General features: G+C 34.2%; 2 protein-coding genes across 2 annotated transcripts; one reads left to right on the top strand and one right to left on the bottom strand.

Annotated features, from left to right (window-relative positions):
- Positions 1 to 173: 173 nt before the first annotated feature.
- LOC106376192 (inositol oxygenase 2) lies at positions 174 to 3028 on the bottom strand. The gene is made up of 11 exons (XM_013816257.3): positions 2685 to 3028; positions 2432 to 2555; positions 2223 to 2307; positions 1924 to 2128; positions 1429 to 1488; positions 1242 to 1294; positions 993 to 1115; positions 832 to 901; positions 648 to 726; positions 482 to 563; positions 174 to 399 (listed from the first exon to the last, which is right to left on the bottom strand). The coding sequence occupies exons 1-11, from the start codon at positions 2713 to 2715 to the stop codon at positions 373 to 375; spliced, it is 939 nt and encodes a 312-aa protein (XP_013671711.2). The 5' UTR covers positions 2716 to 3028; the 3' UTR covers positions 174 to 372.
- Positions 3029 to 18740: 15712 nt separating this feature from the next.
- LOC106440587 (replication protein A 70 kDa DNA-binding subunit D-like) lies at positions 18741 to 23478 on the top strand. Its single transcript, XM_013882289.3, has 9 exons — positions 18741 to 20820; positions 21083 to 21356; positions 21686 to 21800; positions 21883 to 22007; positions 22094 to 22175; positions 22278 to 22389; positions 22453 to 22616; positions 22684 to 22804; positions 22868 to 23478. The coding sequence occupies exons 1-9, from the start codon at positions 20632 to 20634 to the stop codon at positions 23207 to 23209; spliced, it is 1524 nt and encodes a 507-aa protein (XP_013737743.2). The 5' UTR covers positions 18741 to 20631; the 3' UTR covers positions 23210 to 23478.
- The last annotated feature ends 698 nt before the right edge of the window (positions 23479 to 24176 follow it).

Below are 24176 nucleotides of genomic sequence, written 5' to 3'. Positions count from 1 at the left end.
TCATCACAAGCTTAGGGCATCAAGAAAAAATTGAAAATGTTGGACCGGCACCGACGATCCTAGCTTAACAAATACAGAGAATGGATTTTTGTTCACTAATCCAATTTATTTGATAATTGACCGAAGATGCTGAAATATCAAAGGTAAAATTTGAACTTAGGAACTTAAAGATATAGAGGTCAATTTATTTTATTTTATTGATAAAATACAACGTCAATCATTTTTTCTTAAAATGATTGGGAAAAGAAAAGAAGAATGAACATTATTTCTTATTAGATAATTTAAACTTTCTTTTTATGCAGTAGAAATTCATCAACCTTCCGTCTCGTCCTCCAAGTAAAATGTAATCAGTGATCTCCCAACTTTTATCTTTCACCATTTTAGTTTCGCCGGAAAATACTGCATTGAAATGCATGATATGTTTACAAATCTGGATATATAGTAACACATATATTCTATTGTACATAGAAAGTATTTTTACCTTGTTGATAAGGGAAATGTAGTAAGGCTTCACTTGTTCGACATCTACATGAACTTTGCTCTTACTGTATAGGTCATATTTACTGCAATTTTTTTTTAATTCGTTAGAATAAAAAAACTTGGAATATAGAATAGTAACAACATAAAATAAATGACAAAAAAATTACTTGAAAACATGGAGCCACTTGAGATCCTCCCTGTCTTCATCGTTCATCAAATGTGTGTAGGTTCCCGCTTTGTGCAATGCTGCACGATTATTTCTTAGAATTTTAGTAATTAAAAAGTAGCTGATATCTATACTAAATTTAGTGAGTGAAACATAAGATATGGTTGACACATTTGAAAACGTACGATAAAAGGAATGGTATCGAATAATGAAGAGACCAGCGTGAGGAAGAGTTGTGCCATTCTCCTTGGCCACCTATTTTAAATTATCAAATCAATCATATTATAAGTTTTGGTAGTTCTTTTAAATCATAATCATTTACAGAAAATAAGAAACTGATTATTACCAAATACATGTAGTCGTCATGACCCCATGACATAAGGACATTGTCCAGTCCACATCCTTCACTGTAAACTCCATTTTTGGTGTTATACTTTGGGGTGTTATTATCAGGATTTTCTTTGAAATACTGCAATATAGTAATGGTAAATATATTAATTAACATAACTTATCCATCATCTACGTTTAAATTCGAACTTGTCTTTCACAAAATCTGAAATACACTACCGATAGACCTAGTGTATTATATTTTTACCTTGTGGTGAATACTGGCCGGGTCGAAGGTGCATCCAACTGGAAATGTGTCGCCTATAATTCAATGGAAGTGTTAAACTGTGTACATTTTTGTTGCTATTTTACAGAATTAAACGAAAATATAGTTCTAGACAAGTATATAGTCCACAAAAACTTAAAATAGGATAATTCATATTTAATACACATACCAACGACAGCCCACTGAGGAAGACCCCCGAATTCTGGCAAAAGGAGAACCTTTCCAAGATCTGGATAAAAACCGACAGTAATTCAAAATTCCAATACTGACACAAGATTATCTTCTACAAGTATTCTAACCCAGAGTATGAAAAAACGGTAGCTTAGTATATAATTAATTCTCCTGTGTACATGTTTTGCTTCAAAGAGAATGGAACAACAACAAATCTTTGAAACTGTTGGCCGTTTTATATTGCAACATTTATAACGTGGGATGATGGCATTTTATTGAATTTCATGTTACACAACCAGCGCCATTGACAAGTTCAACTTGCAGCCTTTTATCATTTTGGACCTCTCGACTTAAATTAAAAGGTTGTAATTATAAATTCGTAGAAACAAATAGTCATTTTTGTGTGAATAACTAATATATACGATACATTGAAAATGTTCAAATTTGTATTGTGTACATATATAGTTATGATATAGCAGAAGAAGACATGTACCGTGGATAAGAGCAGTGAGATGGAGCCAGTCTTCGTTAGGATAATCCTTGCGGATGGCTTCAGCGGTTTGGAGAAGGTGTTGAATTTGAGGCTCATCGAGATCAGGATCGCTCTCATCAACCACATTGTTCAATAGCTCACAACATTCCCATATACTCATTTCCATTTTGTTAAGTTTTCCATACTCTTTTCTCATATCTTTCACCTGTTTCAATTTTTTCTAAGTTGTTAGCTTTCTATTAACACTAGATATTTTTAATTTAGTTAGCCTCATAAAACTTTAATTTAATTGAACTTACAAAATCATAAGTCTGATGAATATGTTGCATCCTGTAGAATTCCTCAACACCCTGCTGTCTCTCGCTTTCACCGTTCTCATAGTCCCTAAACATAAATAGAAAATGATTGTGATAAATTTTCATGAAATGCAACATTCATAAACATATTATCACATGCAGGTTAATCAATGTAGTTATATATCTCTAGAGACAAAAGAAAAAGCACAAACCTAAAAGAGTGGCCCAGGAAATTGATATCAGGAGCATCGAATTCATCAGTTTCTTTAGATTTTGGAACCATAAAACCTCCATCACCCCTCTCCTCTTTTGTTTTCTTTTCCTCGATTCTTGAATCTATAAAATGGTCAAAACGTAAGTTTCATATGTTTATGGATAAAAATCTTAAATACTATCATTGTTCAGAACTAATCTAAGCATAGCGTTCTCTGATATATTAAAAGAAAAAAAGAAATGAAACGTTACCAGAGACGTAATGTTCAACAAGAACAGTCATCTTGTTAGGAAGTTGATACGCAAATTAAAGACAAAAACCAAGATACTGTGAGGATGCTGATGATGGTGCAAGAGAATGAAGAAATGTATTTATATTGATCCAATCAAAAAGTCCTTCCTGCATATTTGGAGACAGTGTGAGTCCTCAGGGAGCAAACTTAACTTGCATCGTGTCCTCAACTGAAATTACAAAAAGAAGATGTCACTCTTGTCCGTTTCTTTGTTGCACCAAAATTGAGGAAGTCTGTCCTGAATTATGAAATAATGAAATAAATTGAGTCCTTAGCAGCGAAATAATAAATTAGGACTCGAGAAGAACAGCTGTGTTGTTCAGTTTTTGTGATATTTTAGGATATGCTATTAAAGAAATTGACAAGTTGGGAGGAGAAAACAAGCCAGCGTGACGTGGATAATTATCTCCAAGCAGTTGTGTTTTGACCAACCTTTGAGTCAGTATCTACTCAGATTTTATTTCCTTCTTTTGAGATTACTCTCTTTGTATTTAAACTTGATGTTTTAAAATATTATTCTACAGATCTAAAAATGATTAAAAACATATCACTAAATTTCCAGTTTTGGTAGTTTATTTACTTAATCATTTGGTAGAGATCGCCGTATCTGTGACAAGAATTTATTTAAATATATGTGTTGAAATACAGTACTTCTTCCGTTCCTAAAATATCTATATTCTAGAGAAAACTTTTTTTTCAAAAAAATACATATTTTATATTTCTATTGTAGTTTTTGTCAACTAATAATGAGTAACTGTGAAGTTCAAGAACATTAATTGTATTTTTTAAAATTTTATTGGTTTAAAAATATAAGAAATATAAAATTACAAAAAACTATGCATTTATAGATAAATTATAATATGTTTTATTAAAAAGTGTGAAAATTCTAAAACATAAATGTTTTAAGAACGAAGGGAGTAGTGATTTTGTAATCTTTAATTAATCGCATTACAGTTGTTCCCAACCATATGTATTTTTGTGTTATTTAGTTTTAAATGATTGTGTGTTAGTAATTTTCGGGTTTTGGGACTGATGCTTAAAATTGAATTTTTACAACGCGTCTTTGTTTTTAAAAGTAAGAAGAAATTATGTCAATTTAACGTGTTTTACTTATGAGAAATTGCGGCGGGGATACTTCACCGTCCATAGCACTTTGTCTTCATGTGCACCTCGTGATATGGTAATGGTCGTTAGATTTAATGCTTTTTTATCAAAATTAAATTTATAACCAAATATTTATAATATGACGTCAAGAAACAAAAAAGAACTATCATCCATTTAGCACATGATAAAAAAGATTTGTGTTCACAGAAAAGAGTTGTTTGTTACTAAAGACAAAAGATAAGATGAGCCGTTTTCGTTGAATATATATAAAGATGTGGGGCCCGATGCACTATTTGCACAGTAAATCCTACTTTTTCATGTATATATAAACGAACGTTTGTGTTCGACGAAAGACATCATTTCTTCTCCTTCTTAATAACAAATTCTCTATTGTTATCAGTGTTATCTCCTATCTACGGGTATAAAATTTTCCCTTATTTAAATTCCTGCGATATAATAAAATTTCAGTTCTTTTTATAACACGTTATCAGCACGATCACTCTGCGATTCGGTAAAATTTATTTGTATCATTTATACCCTGTTATAATGGTCGGTATACCGCCTCTACTATTTTTTTATATATCATGTTATAATGGCCGGAATACCGCCTATATTATTTACTAGTAATTTAATTTATTTATTGGTCGGCAGAGCCGCCTCATATTCTGTTTATTATTTATTGGTCGGCCGAGCCGCCTCATATTCTGTTTATTATTTATTGGTCGGCTGAGCCGCCTTATATTCTGTTTATTATTAATTGGTCGGCCGAGCCGCCGTATAATTTATTTATTACTCTGCATTGATCGGCTGAGCCGTCGCATGATTTGTTGTCATAACATAAATATTTTATTGTCATATTTTTTTACTTTTATGAAATTTTATAGATTTGATTGACCGTTTAATACGATATTTTCAGACTAATTTTTGGTGCACTCGATTTAACCCCAACGGTCACAAAGAAATTTTTTCAAAAATTTTCCCTTTCTCCAACGGTTATGAACAGTGTTTTTCACCTATAAATACAACTCATTTTCACTCCATTTCATCATCCAAAACATTTCATCTTCTCTCAAAAATTTCAAATCGCTCTCCTCCGATTTTCCATTTCAAGAAAGATGATTCGCGCACTTTTGTTTTTATGTGCCATTTTTATTTGTGTTTCTATTTATGGTTTATTCGTTGGAGAATTTACTCCGAGTGAATTTAAGATGAATATCGGTTTAATTTTCTTTACATCGCTTCTCCTTGTAATTGCTTGTATGATTAATGTAAACGGTTTTTAAATTATGAAGTTCTAATAAAATTATTATTTTGTGTTTTAGAAATACAAATGGCAAACATCGAGAAACTCCAGTTCCCGGCTCTGAAAGTAACCGGCGAAAATTATGTCAGATGGGTCACAAATGTGAAACCTTATCTTGTAATAAAAAAGATAACCGAAGCGATAGAAGTCGGTAACAAATCGCCACCCGAGCATATAGCCGAAGCGATTATCTTCCTGAAGAAGCATTTAGATGAGAATCTAACTCACGACTATGGAGACGTTGAGGACCCAGCCGTACTATGGCAAGCCTTGAAAGATAGGTTCGATAATCAAAAGGAAATCAATCTCCCTCACGCTCTTGAAGAGTGGAAAACCCTGAGGTTTCAGGATTTCCAAAGGGTTAGAGATTACAATTCCACTATCTTGAGGATAGTTGCACAATTAAAATATTGTGGTAACCCTGTCACCGAAGCAGAAATGCTTGACAAGACATATAATACTTTCCACAAAGAACACAACGTCTTATCCCGAATTTACAGAAAATGTGGGTACACCAAATTTTCTGAATTGATGGTAACACTCATGTTGGCTGAAAAGAACGATGAGTTACTAATCAAAAACCATAATTCCCGACCTACGGGAGCCAAGGCATTTCCCGAAGTGAATGCTACGGCGGTAGAATATTCGGGAAGGAGAAACCAGACCAACCGAGGTCGTGGTCGGCGTTTCAACAACAAACGTGGAAAGCCTTACTATCCTAAAAGTATTAGATCTAACAAATGGGTTAGATCTGAACAACCTCCTAAAGGCAAAGAAACCGAAGAGGATACCACAAAGAAAAGTGAGACTGTATGTTACAGATGTGGATGTAAGGGACATTGGTCCCGTACCTGTCGTACTCCCCCACATTTGTGCAAGTTATATCAAGAGTCCATAAAAGGAAAGGCTAAAGAGGTGAACCTCACAGAAAATGTTGAAGGGACTTCATACCTTGAATCCTCCGACTTCGCTAATGAGCTGGACTAGATTACTCCTGAAGAGAATCGAAATGCCTATGATAAGAGTATTGAATAGTTTTCAGTATTACCATGTATAATTATTACATTTCTTGTTTTAAACAAATAATGATGTTTTAACATCACCTTAATGTATAATTATTGTGTTTTTCCTTATATGAATGAATTTTATGTTTCCTTTTATATTTATGACAATTTCAGAAATGGATCAGAATGGTAATGAAGCAAAATCCAAGAAACGGATTCGTGAAATATGCATACCAGATAGTGGAACAACGCACACTATTCTGAGACAAAAGAGATATTTCTCTGATATAAAACCAACAAGAATTGTCGTCAATACAATATCAGGTCCTGCAGACGTGATTGAAGGAACTGGTAAAGCAAACTTTACTTTACCGAATGGAACAAAATTTTCCATAAATAATGCTCTATATTCTCCAAGTTCTAAAAGGAATTTGTTGAGTTTTAAAGACATATATCTTCACGGATATGATACTCAGTCTGCAACTGAGGATGGAAAGAAATACATGTATGTAACTTCTGAGAAATGTGGCAGAAAACACATATTGGAAAAGTTTCCAGAGCTTCCTTCGGGGTTACATCATACTTATATCGATGAGATCGAATCAAATCTTGTAGTAGAACGGAACCCAGAAGAGTTCACGTTATGGCATGATCGCCTTGGCCACCCAGGAACTACAATGATGCGTAAAATCATAGAAAGTTCACATGGTCATCCACTGAAAATCCAGGAGATTTCTCAAGGGAATAAAATGACATGTGTTGCATGTTCTCTAGGAAAATTGATCGTAAGGCCATCGCCAACCAAAATCGATAAAGAATCACCAAAGTTCCTTGAAAGAATTCAAGGCGATATATGTGGACCTATACACCCACCTTGTGGACCATTCCACTATTTTATGGTATTAATTGACGCATCCAGTAGATGGTCACACGTTTGTCTATTATCATCTCGAAATGTGGCATTTGCGAGATTTCTAACTCAGATAATCAAACTGCGAGCACAGTTTCCTGATTATACTATTAAAAGAGTTAGACTAGACAACGCTGGTGAATTCACATCCCAAGCATTCAATGACTATTGTATGGTAATGGGAATTGAAGTTGAACATTCGGTTGCTCATGTTCATACGCAAAATGGTTTGGCTGAATCTTTAATTAAGCGTCTGCAATTGATTGCAAGACCATTGATCATGAGATCAAAACTTCCAACCTCTGTATGGGGACATGCCATTTTGCATGCAGAAGCACTCATTCGGATCAGACCGAGTGCATACCATAAGTATTCCCCACTACAGTTAGCGTTTGGTCGAGAACCAAACATTTCCCACTTTAGAATCTTTGGTTGTGCGGTATATGTGCCTGTAGCACCACCACAACGTACAAAGATGGGACCACAAAGAAGATTGGGAATATATGTTGGTTTTGATTCCCCATCAATTATAAGATACCTAGAACCACAGACTGGTGACGTCTTTACAGCACGTTTTGCTGATTGTCATTTTGACGAAAATGTATTCCCAGTTCTAGGGGGAGAAAACAAAAATGTTGGAAGTGATATAAAATGGAGTGTACCATCATTGTTATATCTTGATCCTCCTACTAAAGAGTCAGAACTAGAAGTTCGACGAATTATGCATTTACAGAGTATAGCTAACCAGCTACCTGATGCATTTGTAGATACCAAGACGGTAACTAAATCTCATATACCAGCTGCAAATGCTCCTGCTCGTATCAAAATGCCAAATGAACAAGAAAAGGAGGATGACACACGAGAGCCAAAAACACGCCTGAAGCGTGGTAGACCTGTTGGTTCTAAGGATAAGAATCCTAGGAAACAGAAGAAAGCTGAAATATATGATGCACCCAAAATAGCAGAAAATATTTTGGAAGAAATAAATGATAAGGATTCTGATGAATCAGAGCATCATGAATCAGAGCATCATGAATCGAAAGATAATCATGAGATTTCTATTAATTACATCCATAATAAAAGGATATGGAATAGAAATAAACAAAATGACCTTGATGATGCTTTCTCATATATTGTGTCAAGTGAAATAAATGAAGAAATCGATGATCCAGAACCAAAATCTGTCTATGAATGTCAAAAGAGACATGATTGGGAACAATGGAAAAATGCAATACAAGCTGAACTTGATTCGCTTAATAAACGAAAAGTATTTGGATCTATTGTGCTCACACCTGCAGATGTGAGACCAGTTGGGTACAAATGGGTTTTCGTTCGAAAGCGAAATGAGAAAAATGAGATTACGAGATACAAAGCTCGTCTAGTGGCTCAAGGTTTTTCTCAAAGACCTGGAATCGATTATGAAGAAACGTATTCTCCAGTTATGGATGCCATTACATTTAGATTCTTGATGAGTCTAGCAGCTGATAAAAATCTAGAGATGCGTCTCATGGATGTTGTTACAGCTTATCTATATGGATCATTAGATACTGATATCTACATGAAAGTTCCTGATGGATTTAAAATGCCAGAAGCATTAAGTTCCAAACCTAAAGATGTATGTGCAATAAAATTGCAAAGATCATTATATGGGTTAAAGCAATCTGGACGTATGTGGTATAATCGTCTCAGTGATCATTTAACAAAAGAAGGATATGTGAATGATCCTATATGCCCATGTGTTTTCATCAAGAAAACAATATCCGGATTTGTAATAATCGCGGTATATGTTGATGATCTTAACATCATCGGAACTCAAAAGGAAATACAAAAGGCATCAGACTATCTCAAAGGAGAATTTGAGATGAAAGATCTTGGACAGACACAGTATTGTCTTGGCCTACAAATAGAACATTCACAAAATGGTATATTTGTGCATCAATCCACATACACTAAAAGAGTGTTGAAACGATTTAACATGGATAAATCAACTCCTCTTAGCACCCCGATGGTCGTTAGGTCACTTAATATTGAAAGTGATCCATTTAGACCACCTGAGGAGAAAGAAGAGATACTTGGTCCAGAAGTACCATATCTAAGTGCAATTGGAGCGCTGATGTACCTTGCAAATTGTACACGGCCTGATATATCATTTGCTGTGAATCTTTTGGCAAGATTCAGCTCATCTCCAACTCGAAGACATTGGAATGGGATTAAACATGTTTTTCGTTACCTCCAAGGGACCATTGATTTGGGCTTATTTTATCCTAAAAGTTCAAAAGGTCAAATGGTTGGTTTTGCAGATGCAGGATATCTTTCAGATCCACACAAAGCCCGATCGCAAACAGGATACGTTTTTACGATCGGAGGCACTGCTATATCTTGGCGTTCCCAGAAACAAACGCTCGTGGCTACTTCTTCAAATCATGCTGAGATAATTGCACTCCATGAAGCAAGTAGAGAATGTGTATGGCTGAGATCAATGAGCCGACACATCTGTTCAAGCAGCGGGATTGGCGAAAATACGGAGCCAACTATTCTATATGAAGATAACGCGGCATGTGTTGCTCAAACGAAGGAAGGATATATCAAAAGCGATAGAACGAAGCATATTCATCCGAAGTTCTTCTCATACACTCAAGAGCTCGTGAAAAGGAAAGAGATTGAAGTAAGATATGTCCAATCATGCGACAATGAAGCTGACCTCTTCACAAAATCACTCCCTACCTCGGTATTCAGAAAACACATCCATAACATTGGGATGCGCCATCAGAAGGATCTATGACTGTTCATTCGAGGGGGAGCTTACGTAGTTGTACTCTTTTTACCTTACTATGGTTTTTCCCATTGGGTTTTCCTGGAAAGGTTTTTAACGAGGCAACAAAGACGTTAAGCGAGAGCGGATAGTGACACCGGCCCCCAAGGGGGAGTGTTACGAAAGACAAAAGATAAGATGAGCCGTTTTCGTTGAATATATATAAAGATGTGGGGCCCGCTGCACTATTTGCACAGTGAATCCTACTTTTTCATGTCTATATAAACGAACGTTTGTGTTCGACGAAAGACACCATCTCTTCTCCTTCTTAATAACAAATTCTCTATTGTTATCAGTGTTATCTCCTATCTACGGGTATAAAATTTTCCCTTATTTAAATTCCTGCGATATAATAAAATTTCAGTTCTTTTTATAACATTGTTAAGTTTCTTATAGGGCCGGAGAAAACTCGGATCCGGAAAACCGAACCGAACCCGATCCAAAAAAGTAATATCTAACTCAAACCAAAATTGATTAAATATTCGAATGGGTTTAAAATTTTGGTATTTAAAGAACCGAAACCGAACCCGATCCGAACCGAAATATTCGGGTACCCGATTATATCAAAAATTGATTTATATACCTTTATATTAATTATTTTTAAATTTAATATATATTAAGAACATCAAAATATATAAGATACTTTTAAGTTGTTCAAAATACTTATAAATATATACAAATGATCAAAAGTACATGTCTAAAATAGCTAAAGTATACTCAAAATACCAACAATACTTAAAATATCTATTGATTCTCAATCCAAATATTCAAACCAAACCAATTTATATGTTAATTTTAGGTACTTTGACATATGATATTCAAATTTATATGTAATATATTGTTTTGTTTATAGATTTTGAGAAATTTAAAGTAGATAATGAATTTTAAAATTTTAAAATAATTTAAATGGGTTATCCGAACCCGAACCGAACCCGCAAAGATCCGAACCGAACCCGAACCGAAATTTAGAAATACCCAAATGGAGCTGAAATCTTTGAACCCGAAACCCGAATAGACCCGAACCGAACCCAAATGGGTACCCGAACGCCCACCCCTAGTTTCTAATACAAAATATAGTGCATTTCTAATTCTGAAAATAGCCTATTCTAAAAGCTCCCTATTAACGTATGATATGTAGTATATGAGAAGTTATAAAATGTTTAGCACTATGTATGTAACAACCATGAATTTTATCGTGAGTTAAAAGAAATCACGAATTTTATTCATTTTCTATAACTACACCTTTTAATAAGTTTTTTTTTGAGTAAATGTTAAATTTTATACCAAATTTTCTTCGTGACAGAAGTTACATAAAACACAAATAGCAGAACGAAAAAATATAAATCTAAAGCAACACCAGAGAGAAAGAAGAAACAAACCCAACTGGAACATCGGTCACTACCATATTTAACAAAAGGTTTATTAGCTTGGACAGAGTCGAAACTTAACACAAGAAGCATTGCCGCATGGGAAGGAAGCCTTTGATAACCTATGAGACCACAGCTTGATAGAATTTGGCTTGTCCATAGTGCTATTCCAAATGATTGATTTCTATCCACACGCAGCTTTGTCATCCTAGTCGTTGCAGCTCGAGCCTCGAGCAACCACTGGTAGCATAGAGCATGAGCTCCTAGAGCTTCAATCATTTAACCGCCCCAACAAACCTTAGAGCGTCTTCAGGGATACCGAGCAACAATTGAAGTCCACATTTATTGGATTCGACTTCAGAAGTAAGTGGCATAAAACCTTTTAATAAGCTTATTTCGATTCATTCTGTTTTATTTTTCTTTTTTTGGTTCAGTTTGATTTCAAAAGAAATATAAACTATTCTACTGATAAACATAATTGGACCGAAACAAAAACATGAAGAGATATGTGCTTGACTTAGGGTGATGCCAGTAAAAAGATTAAAAAAATGGCTTGATGACCGTTTCAAAATTCATGAGCTCGTGACCTCTTTTGGTACGTGGATGGGACAAACACAGCACTGCTTACGACGTCGACCAACCGCGTTCACTACAAGAAAACATGCCTATAACGGGAAAAATTACGAGAAAATATATTCCTCGTAAATTTACGAGAAAATTACTACGATTTTACGACAAAACTGAATTTCGTCGTAAAGTCGTAGTAAAGTTACAAGAAAAATGTTTCGTGGTAATTTATATGTAAATTTACGTCGATTTTACGAAGAAAGAGAAAATTCGTTGTAAAGTCCTTGTAACTTTACAAGGCTTTTACGACGAAACATGTTATCATTAATTTTTGTGAAAACGTGTTTTAAGCATGCTTTACCAAACTGATACCCTCGGTTTAGAGATTTTGAAATAACTTGATTAGCTGCTATCAAAGTTACACCTCGTGAACGAATAGTTGCTAGAGAAGAATCACTTTTGCAAGAAGAAGTGTGTATCACTGAAGTGAAAGTATCTGAACAACAAACTGATGACATCCTTCTAATTGATGTGGATAACCGTCAATATGAAGATCTTTTCGACGATATGACGAATGAAGAAAGTGAAGAAGAGTTCAATGCAAGCGATGATAATCATTGTACTGATATTGTTGAAAACTCGAATGATTCAGAATGATGTAATATATGTTTTAAATATTTTTAAAAAATATATAAATCAGTTTAAGACTTAATGCAAGTGTATATTGTTTGGTTATAATAATTATTTGTTGGCTTTTAAGGATTTAATTGGAGTTTAGGGTTTAAGAGAAAATAGGATAAATGGGAGAATGGGGGAATGGGGTAAAAGGGATATGAGGTTATAGGTAAGAGACTTTGGGGGTTAGGGGTTTGATTTTCAGGGATTCAGATATAATCGTAGTAAATTCGTCGTAATGGAAAACACGGGCCTGGTATATTCCTTGTAATACACGTGTCCTTGTAAATTCGTTGTAATCATTTCCTTGTAAATTCGTTGTAAAGATTTCCTTGTAAATTCGTTGTAATGCTCCCTTGCAAATTCGTTGTAAATCTAAAAACGCGGGCTTGGTAGATTTGTCGTAAACATGTGTCCTTGTAAATTTGTTGTAATTCTTTCTTTGTAAATTCGTTGTAATGCTTTCCTTGTGAATTCGTTGTAACTTTACAAGGATTTTTTTCACGAAACATGTTACCATTATTTTTGGTGAAAACGTGTTTAAGCTGTTTTACCAAACTGATTTTGTTGTAAGCATTCTAAAGCCAAGCAAGTTAACTTCATTTCATACCCTCGGTTTAGAGATTACAGAATAATTTGATTATTTGCTATCAAGTGGTTGTTTGATTATAGTACTTATAACTTGCGTTTTAAGGATTCAATTGGAGTTTAGGGTTTAAGAAAAAATATGATAAAGGGGATGATGTGGTAAAAGGGTATGGTGTAAATAGATAAGTGATTTTGGGGTTTGGGGATTTGATTTTCGGGGTTTCAGATATAGTCCTAGTAAATTCGTCGTAATAGAAAACACACGGGCCTGGTAGATTCCTCGTAATACATGTGTCCTTGTAAATTCGTTGTAATGTTTTCCTTGTAATTTCATTGTAAAGCTTTCCTTGTAAAGTCGTCGTAAAATTTTCCTTGTAAATTCATCGTAAATATTCCTTGTAAATTCGTTGTAATTTTAAAAACGCGGACCTGGTAGATTCCTCGTAACACTAAAAACGCGGGCCTGGTAGATTCCTCGTAAAATTACGACGACTTTACGAGGAATGTTGTTTTCTTATATACACTCGAAACATGAATGAGGAATGCCTCCTTCATTCATCTCAAACCACTCCTCTCCTTCTCTCAAAGGTATGTTGTTTTTAATATTAATTTAGGTTTAGGTGGTTAGTTTAGGTGGTTAGTTTAGGTAATTAGTTTAGGTGATTAGTTTAGTTAATTAGATTAGGTGGTTAGTTTAGGTGGTAATTTTAGGTAACAAAACTATATTCAAATATTAGGTTGAGGCATTTAAACGACTGATTAGATATTTTTTTTTTAAAAATAAATATATTTTATTTTCTTATAATTTTATGTAATTAATTATATTAATATGTTTCTTTTTTCAAGGTGGCTCCTAAAAAGATGGAACTGACGGTATGAATAAGTTTCATCAATGAAACCACAAGGACGACTTCATCCTACTCTTCGAGACGGAACCCATAGATGAAGTACGAGACTCTCCAGGAAGAAACACCTCCAACAACTACTTCGACGGCGTTCTCCCTTAGCTTTTTATTTTTCAATTTTTTTGTTTTCTATTATTAATTTGAATATTATTTTATGACATTTATATATTTTTTTAAAAAAAATTTTAATTTTCAATATTTTATTTTATAAATTATATATTTTTATTTTGAATATTTCATAATAATATAATAATATGACAATGAAATGTAAATTTCTCGTAAAGATTACGAGGATTTTACAAGTACTTCCTTGTAAAATCCTCGTAATCTTTACGAGAAATTTACTAGGAAATACTTGTAAATTCCTCGTAAATATTACAAGGACTTTACATTAAAAGACTTGTAAATTCGTCGTAAATTGTACAAGTACTTAAAGACGACTTTACAAGGAAACTATACGAGTCTTTTACGATGAAGCGTAACTACGAAACTACGACGAAATATTCTCTTTCGCTTTTACAAAGAATTTATTTCGTCGTAAATGTTACATGAAAGTTACGACGAATCTTGCATTACGACGGGCGTTTTACAACGAAACGCTATTCCTTGTTAATTCGTTGTAACCCTTCTATTACAACGAATTAACAAAGAATATGACCCTTGTAATAAATATGTTTTCTCGTAGTGGTTCCAGTTGAGTTTAATAGTATACGCGTTTTTTAATCTAAATCCCATGTTTACGTCGGAGACTTCCTGTAGTGTATAACTTAAATTGCCACACCTATTAGATAATCCAACCCATTCCACTTTTATGGGAGTGAGCTAGCCACAAACCCACAATGCGTAACAAAGCAAGCGCCTAGTAGCATGCAACTTGAGTTTTAGAAAGAAAAAAATTGGAACAGGTTTTTTCTTCTGAGCCTCCATCCATTATCTTGCGTTGATCAGAACAGAACTTTTGGGATGATTCTTTCTTTGAGAACTAGCGGTTTTCAAACCAAGTATGATTTCGGTAACCCAATGAACTAGCGCTATGCTTCTTCTCCTCTAACTATTTTAGGCTCTTGGTTGGCTTTGCTTTGAGTTAGCCATTTTTGTAAAGCCCATGGCTAAAGGTACTTGCCCTTTGGGCCTTTTGACCCAATTATAGAGCTGTGGATTAATGAAATTATTTTAACGAGAAAAAAGTGAGAGTAGTTTCTTCTTCTCTCTGGTGAGAGAGGGATTTCTTTACAGAGGATTGGAAATTAATTTATTTTTTCTTCCAATCTGATGTTGTAATCTCCGATATGGATTTACAAACCATGATCGATGACAATACATTGATGTTTTCAAAATTAAGTGGTGGAGAAACCATTTTCACTACTTTATTTTGGAAACAATCACCATGGGTGTTATTATTATGGAGATGAGAATTTTTGGTGATTATCGTAAAAGAGTAATGTCACTCGAATACTCAATTTTTTTATTCAGATTTGTTATGGAAACAATGTCCTCCAAGAAAACCTCCATGGATTTGAGTTGCAGAAGACACCAAAGGAAAGCTTTTGATGTTGTCCAAATATTTTTTTCAAAAAATATCTATCTATCTCTAACAATAAAATACTAGATCTCGACCCGCGCAACCGCACAGATTTTTGTTTTCATTTATTTTTATATAAATATTTTGTTTTCAATTCTAAATTGGTATATATTATAATATATATATGTGTCTATCAATTTTTAAAACATAATAAGTTTACTGTATATTTTTCATTGAATAGATTGTTTCAAACTTTCACATGTATCTGTATCTTCTTCTACATATATATTTTTGGATTATTATTTCATTATTAAAATCGTAACTATATATATATAAAGATTAGTAAAATATTGGTTTATTGTCATATTCAAAGATATTGTAACATTTCACAAATTTAGAAAGTTTTTAAAAAATTAAACTTTTCGCTTCATAGATTTATATTATCGAGTAAATAATTAAACATTTAATTTTGTTTAATTTTTAAAATAAACTACATAGTTTAAAATTTGTTTTCATTGGTTTAAGGTAGTAAAGATTAATCATTGTTAGATAATATGATTTGTGTTATTTAAAAAAAAATCTTTATAATTTTAAAAGTTAACATAGACAAATATTTAAATATTTAGCATATAGAGGTATAATATTATAACATTAAATTATATCTATTTAATTTATACTATCTATAAATACAATGAATTATCTATTGTTTAAATCTAATTATTAATAGTCCAATAAAAATTTCTGGTAGGTCCAAAATTTAAATGATAAGATTAGATATTAAATGTAACGTGACTTTCTAGGAATAAGTACATTTTTAAAAAAATCACACATGAATCAAGGTTGGGACTTATGTTTTAATATATAAGATGAGTATAATGATTGTAACCGAATAAGAGAGAGTGGTTGAAGAGCGGTTGAAGGCGATTGTGAAGGCGATTGTCTCTACCAATTTTCTTCTGCAAGTTTCATCATTTCCCAGATTCCTTCTCTGTTTAATTTTTCTCTTTACTGCATGGTTTCCACCACCTAATCAATTCTCTTCTTTTTCTTAAAAACATCAAAAAAAAATTTGCTTCATATGTGACCATGAGTGCAACACGAAAACAAAATTATGGTTCCATGGATCTATGTTTATCCAAATATCATTTCCGATTGTTATATCGGGTATCTTCCAGCAATTTTTGATGTTTCCTTGTCAATTCTAACATGTATTGTTAGTTTTGTATTAGTTTCCGATGGTTTTCATGAAAGTGTGACAACTATTCGATGTTTGAAACAAATCTTCACGGATTTGTTACGGAAACACCGCCCGCCAAGGAAACCACCATGGATTCAACATGAAGAAGAAGATTTAGAGACAAGGGGAAGGAGTATGATATCGGCCAACCAAATTTTTTTCAAAACTGATATTTTGTTACAATATATTTGGTATCAAAATATTTGTTTGAAATCATGGAATGCATCATCCAAGAAGCACGTAGTTTCTTTGTTATATGGCGATATGCTTACAATCGTTAAAAATTGGTCATTCCAATTATTATTTCTTACGGTTGAATCAATACACTGGATTCTGAACCGAAGAATATTAATAGATCTAAATTGGAATGAGACCAATGTAATTCAACAAAGAGAACTGATAGTCCAAATGCGACAACGATTTCAAGTTCGCAAGAATCTCTCTCTCATCGTTTTAGTTATTTTATTTGGTATTTTTCATTATTGTATATGTATTTATGTAATTTGTTTATAATTTAATTAATAAATAAATTTTAGTTGGTAAAAAGAAACAATAAATTATGGATATTCTCCCTTCTCCTGCTGCCACGTCACCCTGGAGAGAAAGGCGTTTTGCGCCACGTGTCGCCTTATAAAATCTTCACAAAAGAGTTATTCTTGGGTTCACCCGGTTCACCATCCAATAGAATTTCATTATTTCAAATTCGATATCTTTAATAAAGGAAACAAAATATTGTCAAGTTATATTATGTTTTTAAAATAAAAAAAAGTAAAAAAAATATTAGTTACAGAAAAAAAGAATTAAAAAAAACTATTTTTAACATCGTCAGCAAAACAGTAAACCCTAAATCCAAATCCCTAAACCCTAAACTCTTGGGTAAACCCTAAATCTTTGGGTAAATCGTAAACCCTTGGATAAATCCTAAACTCTAAATAAAAAAACACTAACACCCTAAACCCTAAACCCTAAATCCTATACAATAAACCCTAAACCCTTGAGTGTTTTAATGTTTAGTGATTTTGATTTAGAGTTTAGGATTTATCCTAGAGTTTAGGGTTTACCCAAGGGTTTAGGGTTTATGATTTAGGGTTTAAGGATTACGATTTAGGGTTTAATGTTTTGCTGACGAAGTTAAAAATATTTTTTTTCGTAATTACTACTATTTTTTATTTATTTCTTTTTATTTTATAATTTTAAAAACATAATATAATTTAAAAATATTTTATTTTCTTTCTTTAAAAGATATCAAATATAAAATAACACAATCCTATAATTCACCCAAGAGGGTGAACCCAAAATAAGTCCTCACAAAACCAATCTTTTCGTCTAGAAAAACCTTCTCAGCTCCACGGAAACTTTAAGAGTTTATTGTTAAGGCCCATGCGGTGGCCCAGATACCCTTCTCTTTTCCAACGTCGACGGCCCAACTCCTCTACCCCACCATAAGCCCTAACGACAGCCGTTAAGAAGCTTCGGCCTAACGTCACTCCTCCTAAAATTGGATTCTTAAAACTTTCTTAATTTCAGTAACATTGGCAACGAACCCTTCAGTTCACCTCCCTACAAATATATAACATACACACGTCCTGGCCTATTCCATAGGACCACAAATCACACTACATCAATTGCTGACAATCTGCAAAATCTACTGCAAACATCCCCGAAGCTGTTAAGCTGTTTTCTTTAAAGATGTTATTCCAAGCTAAACTGGTCTTCAGACTCATGCCATCGAACAGAGTTGAGATTCCAGCAACAAGATAGGTAGATAAACCTAAGTTCTAACGCAGTATGTTTTGATTTAACTTTCTTCAGATTTTGGGATGCAACCAAGCAGAAGCCATGAAACCTAGCAACAGAAGAACGTCATTAGCTTTTTTCTTCTTCTAATTTTAATTTAACGTTTTTCTTCAAATTGTGATTCTGTAGACTAGAGCTCCGGATTGGGTGAATGTATCAGCAAGGAAATTTTATGAGAGGAACTGGCCCTTTTATCTAAAAACTGAGAGTGAGAAGCCATATGTCCATTTTGGTTTGTTAAATCTTTTCTTTTCATTTCCATTCTCAAGCCATAACTCCTGAATGTATATTCGATGAGAAAACTTAGCAAGTCAATATACACGCCAGAGAAGATGGTAAGTAACTAAACTGAATGTGATCTTCATATTTTTACTTTCTTGACTTCCATTTGGGCAGACTCTAACTTCTTTTACTCTTTTTTTTATTCCCAGGCTAGAACAGGGCGAGTGGATCCACATGGAAATCAAATTCCAAAATCAGACGCCAAGAATTCAGGTGAACATGGATGAGCAGAGGTGTGAGAGACGTGACCAGTAGCTTCTCGAACAAAAGCCAAAGAGATCAGAGAAGGACGCATAGTTCAACGTGAAAAGAAAACAGCGAGGAGGATATTACAAGAAACTATAAAGTACAGAAGATTCAGTGGTTCATGCTCGCACCGTAACAAAAACGGCTCATCAGCTGATAAAATGAAAATAAAACTAAGAGAAGTGAAGCTGAAGGCTGACCAACCGAATAAATCCCCATGCTTAAGAAGGGAGCAAAACAGGTTAGGCACAAAAGAAAACAGCAAGGTTAGAGTCTTTTCACCTAGAGCATCTGCAAAATGCAGAGTTACAGCTATTGAAGACTTGAAGAAGACTAAACTGAGAGAACGAGTTTAATTGTGTTGGAAGCAGTATATGGAGGAATGGAGAACGAAAGCTTTGCAGTAGGGAAATGCTCGAGCCAACCTCAAAAGTATTTTAGATATTCAGTGGTATAATTCACGGATCTCAATCGATGAATATCCTAAATTCCTAACATGACCATCAATGTGTTTCAGCAGGTGCATAATGATTTAAATCTACATTACTTTTGGTGTAGAATATTAATGTTAATCTTTCTGATTTCTTAATAGTTATATATCCCTGTATGTGTATGTGTGTCTGCAAACTTAATTCTATAAAGTTATTTTATTATGAATTACAGTTAAGTTCTATAGTACAGTTTATACGAAGAGTTATATTTTTCAACAAAATAATTTGTAAACAAATACAATCAACCTTCCACTGTGATATGATTGGCTATATAAGGTTAAATAAAACCTTACGGCGGAAGAAAAAAAGGTTATGGTAGATTCTTAAGTGATAGTATGTTTTTTGGTTCATATTAAACAATTAAAACTCGGGTTGCTTAAAAGAGAACTAAGGTTTTCTCGCCTTACACAACTGTATGTTTCTGATATGCAAAGTGATTTCATGCTACTGTATGTTTCTGATTTTCATCTCATCATTTTTCCATGTGCTATATACTGCAAATTTCATTCTTCATTCTCCTTATAACAAGAGATTTACGCATGGTACAAAGTTAGGTTTGGATTTCTTACAGTTAAGATTCCAGACCGATACTTGTTGCTTGAAAACTTTGTGTTTGTTATGAAATAAATTATAATTTATAGTATCGAGAAATCACAATCACAATACAAAACCTTTTTTTTTTGCCACGTCAGATCCGTTGTGTTATGTTACGTTTGGGCCTCTGTTCCTTGATTTTATTTGTATGGGCTACGTCTGTTTTAGGCCAGGGCTTTGGTCTGTTTTATCTGTCGACAACCCTAACAAAAAAAAAATTACAGATCACGGAGATCGCGATGCAGACGGAGATCGCGATGCAGACGGAGGTCTCGAGGAACTACGCCTCTGCCTCTTCCTCTTCTCCGATTCAAAGCGTAAAGAGCTCTGATCGATCAACTTCTCCACAAAAGAAACTCCACTTTATTTCTTCAATTAATTTTGTCTTAATGTTTTCGTTTCATCTCCTCATGTTCTTTCTTCTTTATATACCGATTATCTTTTCTCCGATTCTCTTTTCTCTTTACAAACACAAACCCTACCAGCTTCTCAGATCTCAACCATGGCGACGAAACCGAATGGGAAGTCTCCCGTCTCATCCGCCTCTGATGAAAAAGTCATGTTCTTCCGAGATGTCTCGCTGGGTCCACACGAAACTCAGCTGCGGTTTCGTCTGATCCACTTCTGGGAAGCTTGGAATCCGATTAAGAAGACGCTTATCGGCCTTGAGATGCTCCTCATCGACGAACAGGTTACGTCATTTTCTGATTTTAAAACCGTAATTGTAGGATAAATTACGGTTTATAATTATCGCTTTGTTATAAAACGAAAATCTCGGGATGAATTTGTAGGCTAAGATGTTTTACTATAAACCCCATTAAAAGATCATCACGTAATTTTCAAATTGTTTTATAATTTTGCCTTTGTTATTACATGAAATTCTAGGACTCCTAAGTAAATTGTGATTTTGTTCTGTTATTTATTTCGTTTTTGTCTAATGTTTTTCTTCACAGGGAACGGTGATTCAAGGATTCATTTCGCCATCGCGTATTGAAAAGTATTTGGGTAAAATGGAGCGAGGAAAAGTTTACAAGCTCGACAACTTCTATGGATCGAGTAACAAGTCGGTTTATCGGGTTTCTGATCATGCCGTTACCGTGTCGTTTTCGTGGAACTCTGAACTGTCGGATCTTCAGAACATCACCACCCCTTTTGATGAAGACAGATTCCGGTTTCATACGTACGAGGTTTTTGAAGCAAACTGTGACCTCAAAGGAGACCTCTACGGTAAACTCACTAATCTATCATAGAATCTTTGATTGGATGTATTTAAAAGTTATACTGTGATATTGGTTTCTCTAGATCATTGTCTCAAATAATATTTGAAAGTCGAACATGTAGATGAAATTTATTCGGTTATTAGGTTTGTAGCGTTAGGTAGCACAACTTATTAACCCTCACTCTTGGATTTTGGTGCTCATCATAGCATATGTTAGTATAAATGAATGCGTTGATTATATACAGATAAGTTGTGTTTGATTTCCATGTTTTGATTAAATATTTAGCTTTTTATTTTGGAGTCATCTAACTTATAAATTTTCTGAACAATGTAACAGATGTTGTTGGCCACATGAAGTTGGTAAATGGTCATACTCTCACTGAGAGTCCCGTCCTTGACGAAGTGCAAATAGCAGCTGCGAGGCATCTTCTGGTTCATGTGCAATTACATGGGTATGTGTTATTTTTTTTTTATATAAAACACCATTTCACTGTACTTCTCTTAACATTCAGTGTGTTTCTTTTTTGTTTGCAGTGGACCTGTGATTAAGCTTTACCTTTGGGACCAGGTCGCAACGGAGTTCTGCAGAAAATTCAAGTCTTGTGAAACCACTCCCACCGTGTTGCTGGTCACGACCGTTAACACAAAGCGTCTAGGAGGTTTTTATTTCCCTCTTTATATTGCTTATTGACATTTATACATGCACAGTTTGAGTTTTTAAAATGGGAGTTCCATAATAACACAGGAACTCTAGCCCTCACCTCAATGTCCTCCTCACGGGGTTTTATGGACTATGATGTCCAGCCTACTATAGATTACTTCGGCTGGTAAGTATTCATGTGATATGCATTTGCAATTTGCCTAAATGACGTTACCCCGTTACCTCATTGCAGTGAGTGACTAAATTAATGATTTCTACTCTGTCTCAGGTTGAGCTCAAATCCAGCTATTGCTGAGCAGGTTGATGCAGAGGTGGTAACTAAACGTGAGACAATGACTATAGGGGAGTTATTCTCCTACATTAAGCAGGAGTCTGCAAAGGTAAAATCAATTTAAATATCTCTAATCACTTAGGAAAGCTTATATGGTTATACACTCTCGCAGGAAGCATTTTTTGAGTGCACGGCTACGATCGATGACGTTGTGCATGGCTATGCTTGGTACTATATTTCGTGCAGTGGGTGCCATAGTAAGGTTACCAAAGGCCCAACCTCATTGATTTGTACAAACAACAAGTGTGGGAAGGTTAACGTAGATGGTGTTGCGCAGTAAGAACTCTGAACAGAATTTTCAATTATGTTTTATTCGTATTAGTTTCTGATTTGTTAATAACAGGTACATGGCAAGGCTATCTGTTTATGACAACAGTGAACAGGCCGTTTTTGTACTACTTGGTGATGCTGGGCATGCGCTTACTGGAAAGCATGCGTCGGAATTAGTTAGCAACTACTTTGAGGTAACTAATAATCAGTCTATAAACTTACATGAATTGAACTCACACTTTTATGATGAATGTCAGGCTAATGCTAACGAAGGTGTTGACCAAGAGGTGCCTGTCCCGGAAGCTCTAATCAACACCATCGGACAAAGTCACAAGTTTTGTGTGAAGGTGACAAAGCACAACCTATCAGGCAAGACCCGAGCTTTGACTGTGACCAAGATCCTCCCTCTAGACACTCCAACCGAAACAGTAACCTCAGCAGGAACCAACATTAGTGCAACGTCGAATGAAACATCTCAGACTGGAAATGATGTGTGTGAATCTTCCAAAAGCCGTGTAGGTGCTGCAGATGCGGGGAGTAAGAGGTCGGGTGACAATGCTAAGGTGGAGAAAGCTAAACGCCCAAAGTCTGGGAAGTAGAGGTTGCAAGCTCCAGCGCACTCAGAGTCTTTGTTTTTAGTTTACTTATTGACTCATGCTTTTCTTTTTAAGTTTGAATTTTACAGAGCTTTTCACTTTGCAAACATTTTCTCATTTGCATGAATATTAGCTAATAATCATGCTCATGTTGCTCTATCTGGTTATGAATTAAGGCGAGTGATTTTCTTTCTAAGCTTTTTATTACATGTTACCAGGTATTAGCTTACTTTTCAAAAGATATAGTCAAAGTAATTGTTACGTACGAAACATGTTTAGGGTAGCCAAGATTCGAATTCTACATTGTCAGAATTAGTTTTATAAAGTTACATTATATTTCTAACAACTTTCAAACGTGATTGACCCCATAATTAGCAACAAGTCAGTTACAAGGTAATCATATATTATCCTTTCCAAAAACGTAAGAGGATCTAGCAATTAATAATCAAATCAATCCATGATTTCCAATCTCCTTCCTTAATGTTCATACGTTTGACTCAGGAAAAAAAACTTCATAGTTCCCATTGTGAAAACTCCAAAAGCCTACGTAAGTGTGCAAAATTCGTTTACTAATTCATCAAAATTCAAACCTACATCCACATCTCTAACTTGCAATCGGATTGTTTCTAAAGGGATCAAGACTTCAAAAGAATGGATATCCCACCTCCTACACCCCCTCTGGAGACTACAGGTACGCACAATTCTTACTTCTTTAGCTCCACGACATGATGTTTACATAATGTTAAACTCAGTAAATTATATAAAAGGTATCAGCTTCTCAAGAATTTCTTCACAATCTAAATAATAATATACCAAATTTTAATAATTTTACTGATAATAGTTAATACATTTATTAACAATTGAAAAACCATTGGAATAAATAATTTTTATTTACATTAAGTATTTAAAAATTAACTAAATATTAGTTTCTAATATATGATAAACCTTTTTATTAACTGTATTTTCGTAT

This window comes from Brassica napus, chromosome C7, assembly GCF_020379485.1.
Source record: "Brassica napus cultivar Da-Ae chromosome C7, Da-Ae, whole genome shotgun sequence".
In the NCBI taxonomy this organism is placed as follows: domain Eukaryota; kingdom Viridiplantae; phylum Streptophyta; class Magnoliopsida; order Brassicales; family Brassicaceae; genus Brassica; species Brassica napus.
This window is presented reverse-complemented; position numbering and strand designations above follow the sequence as displayed.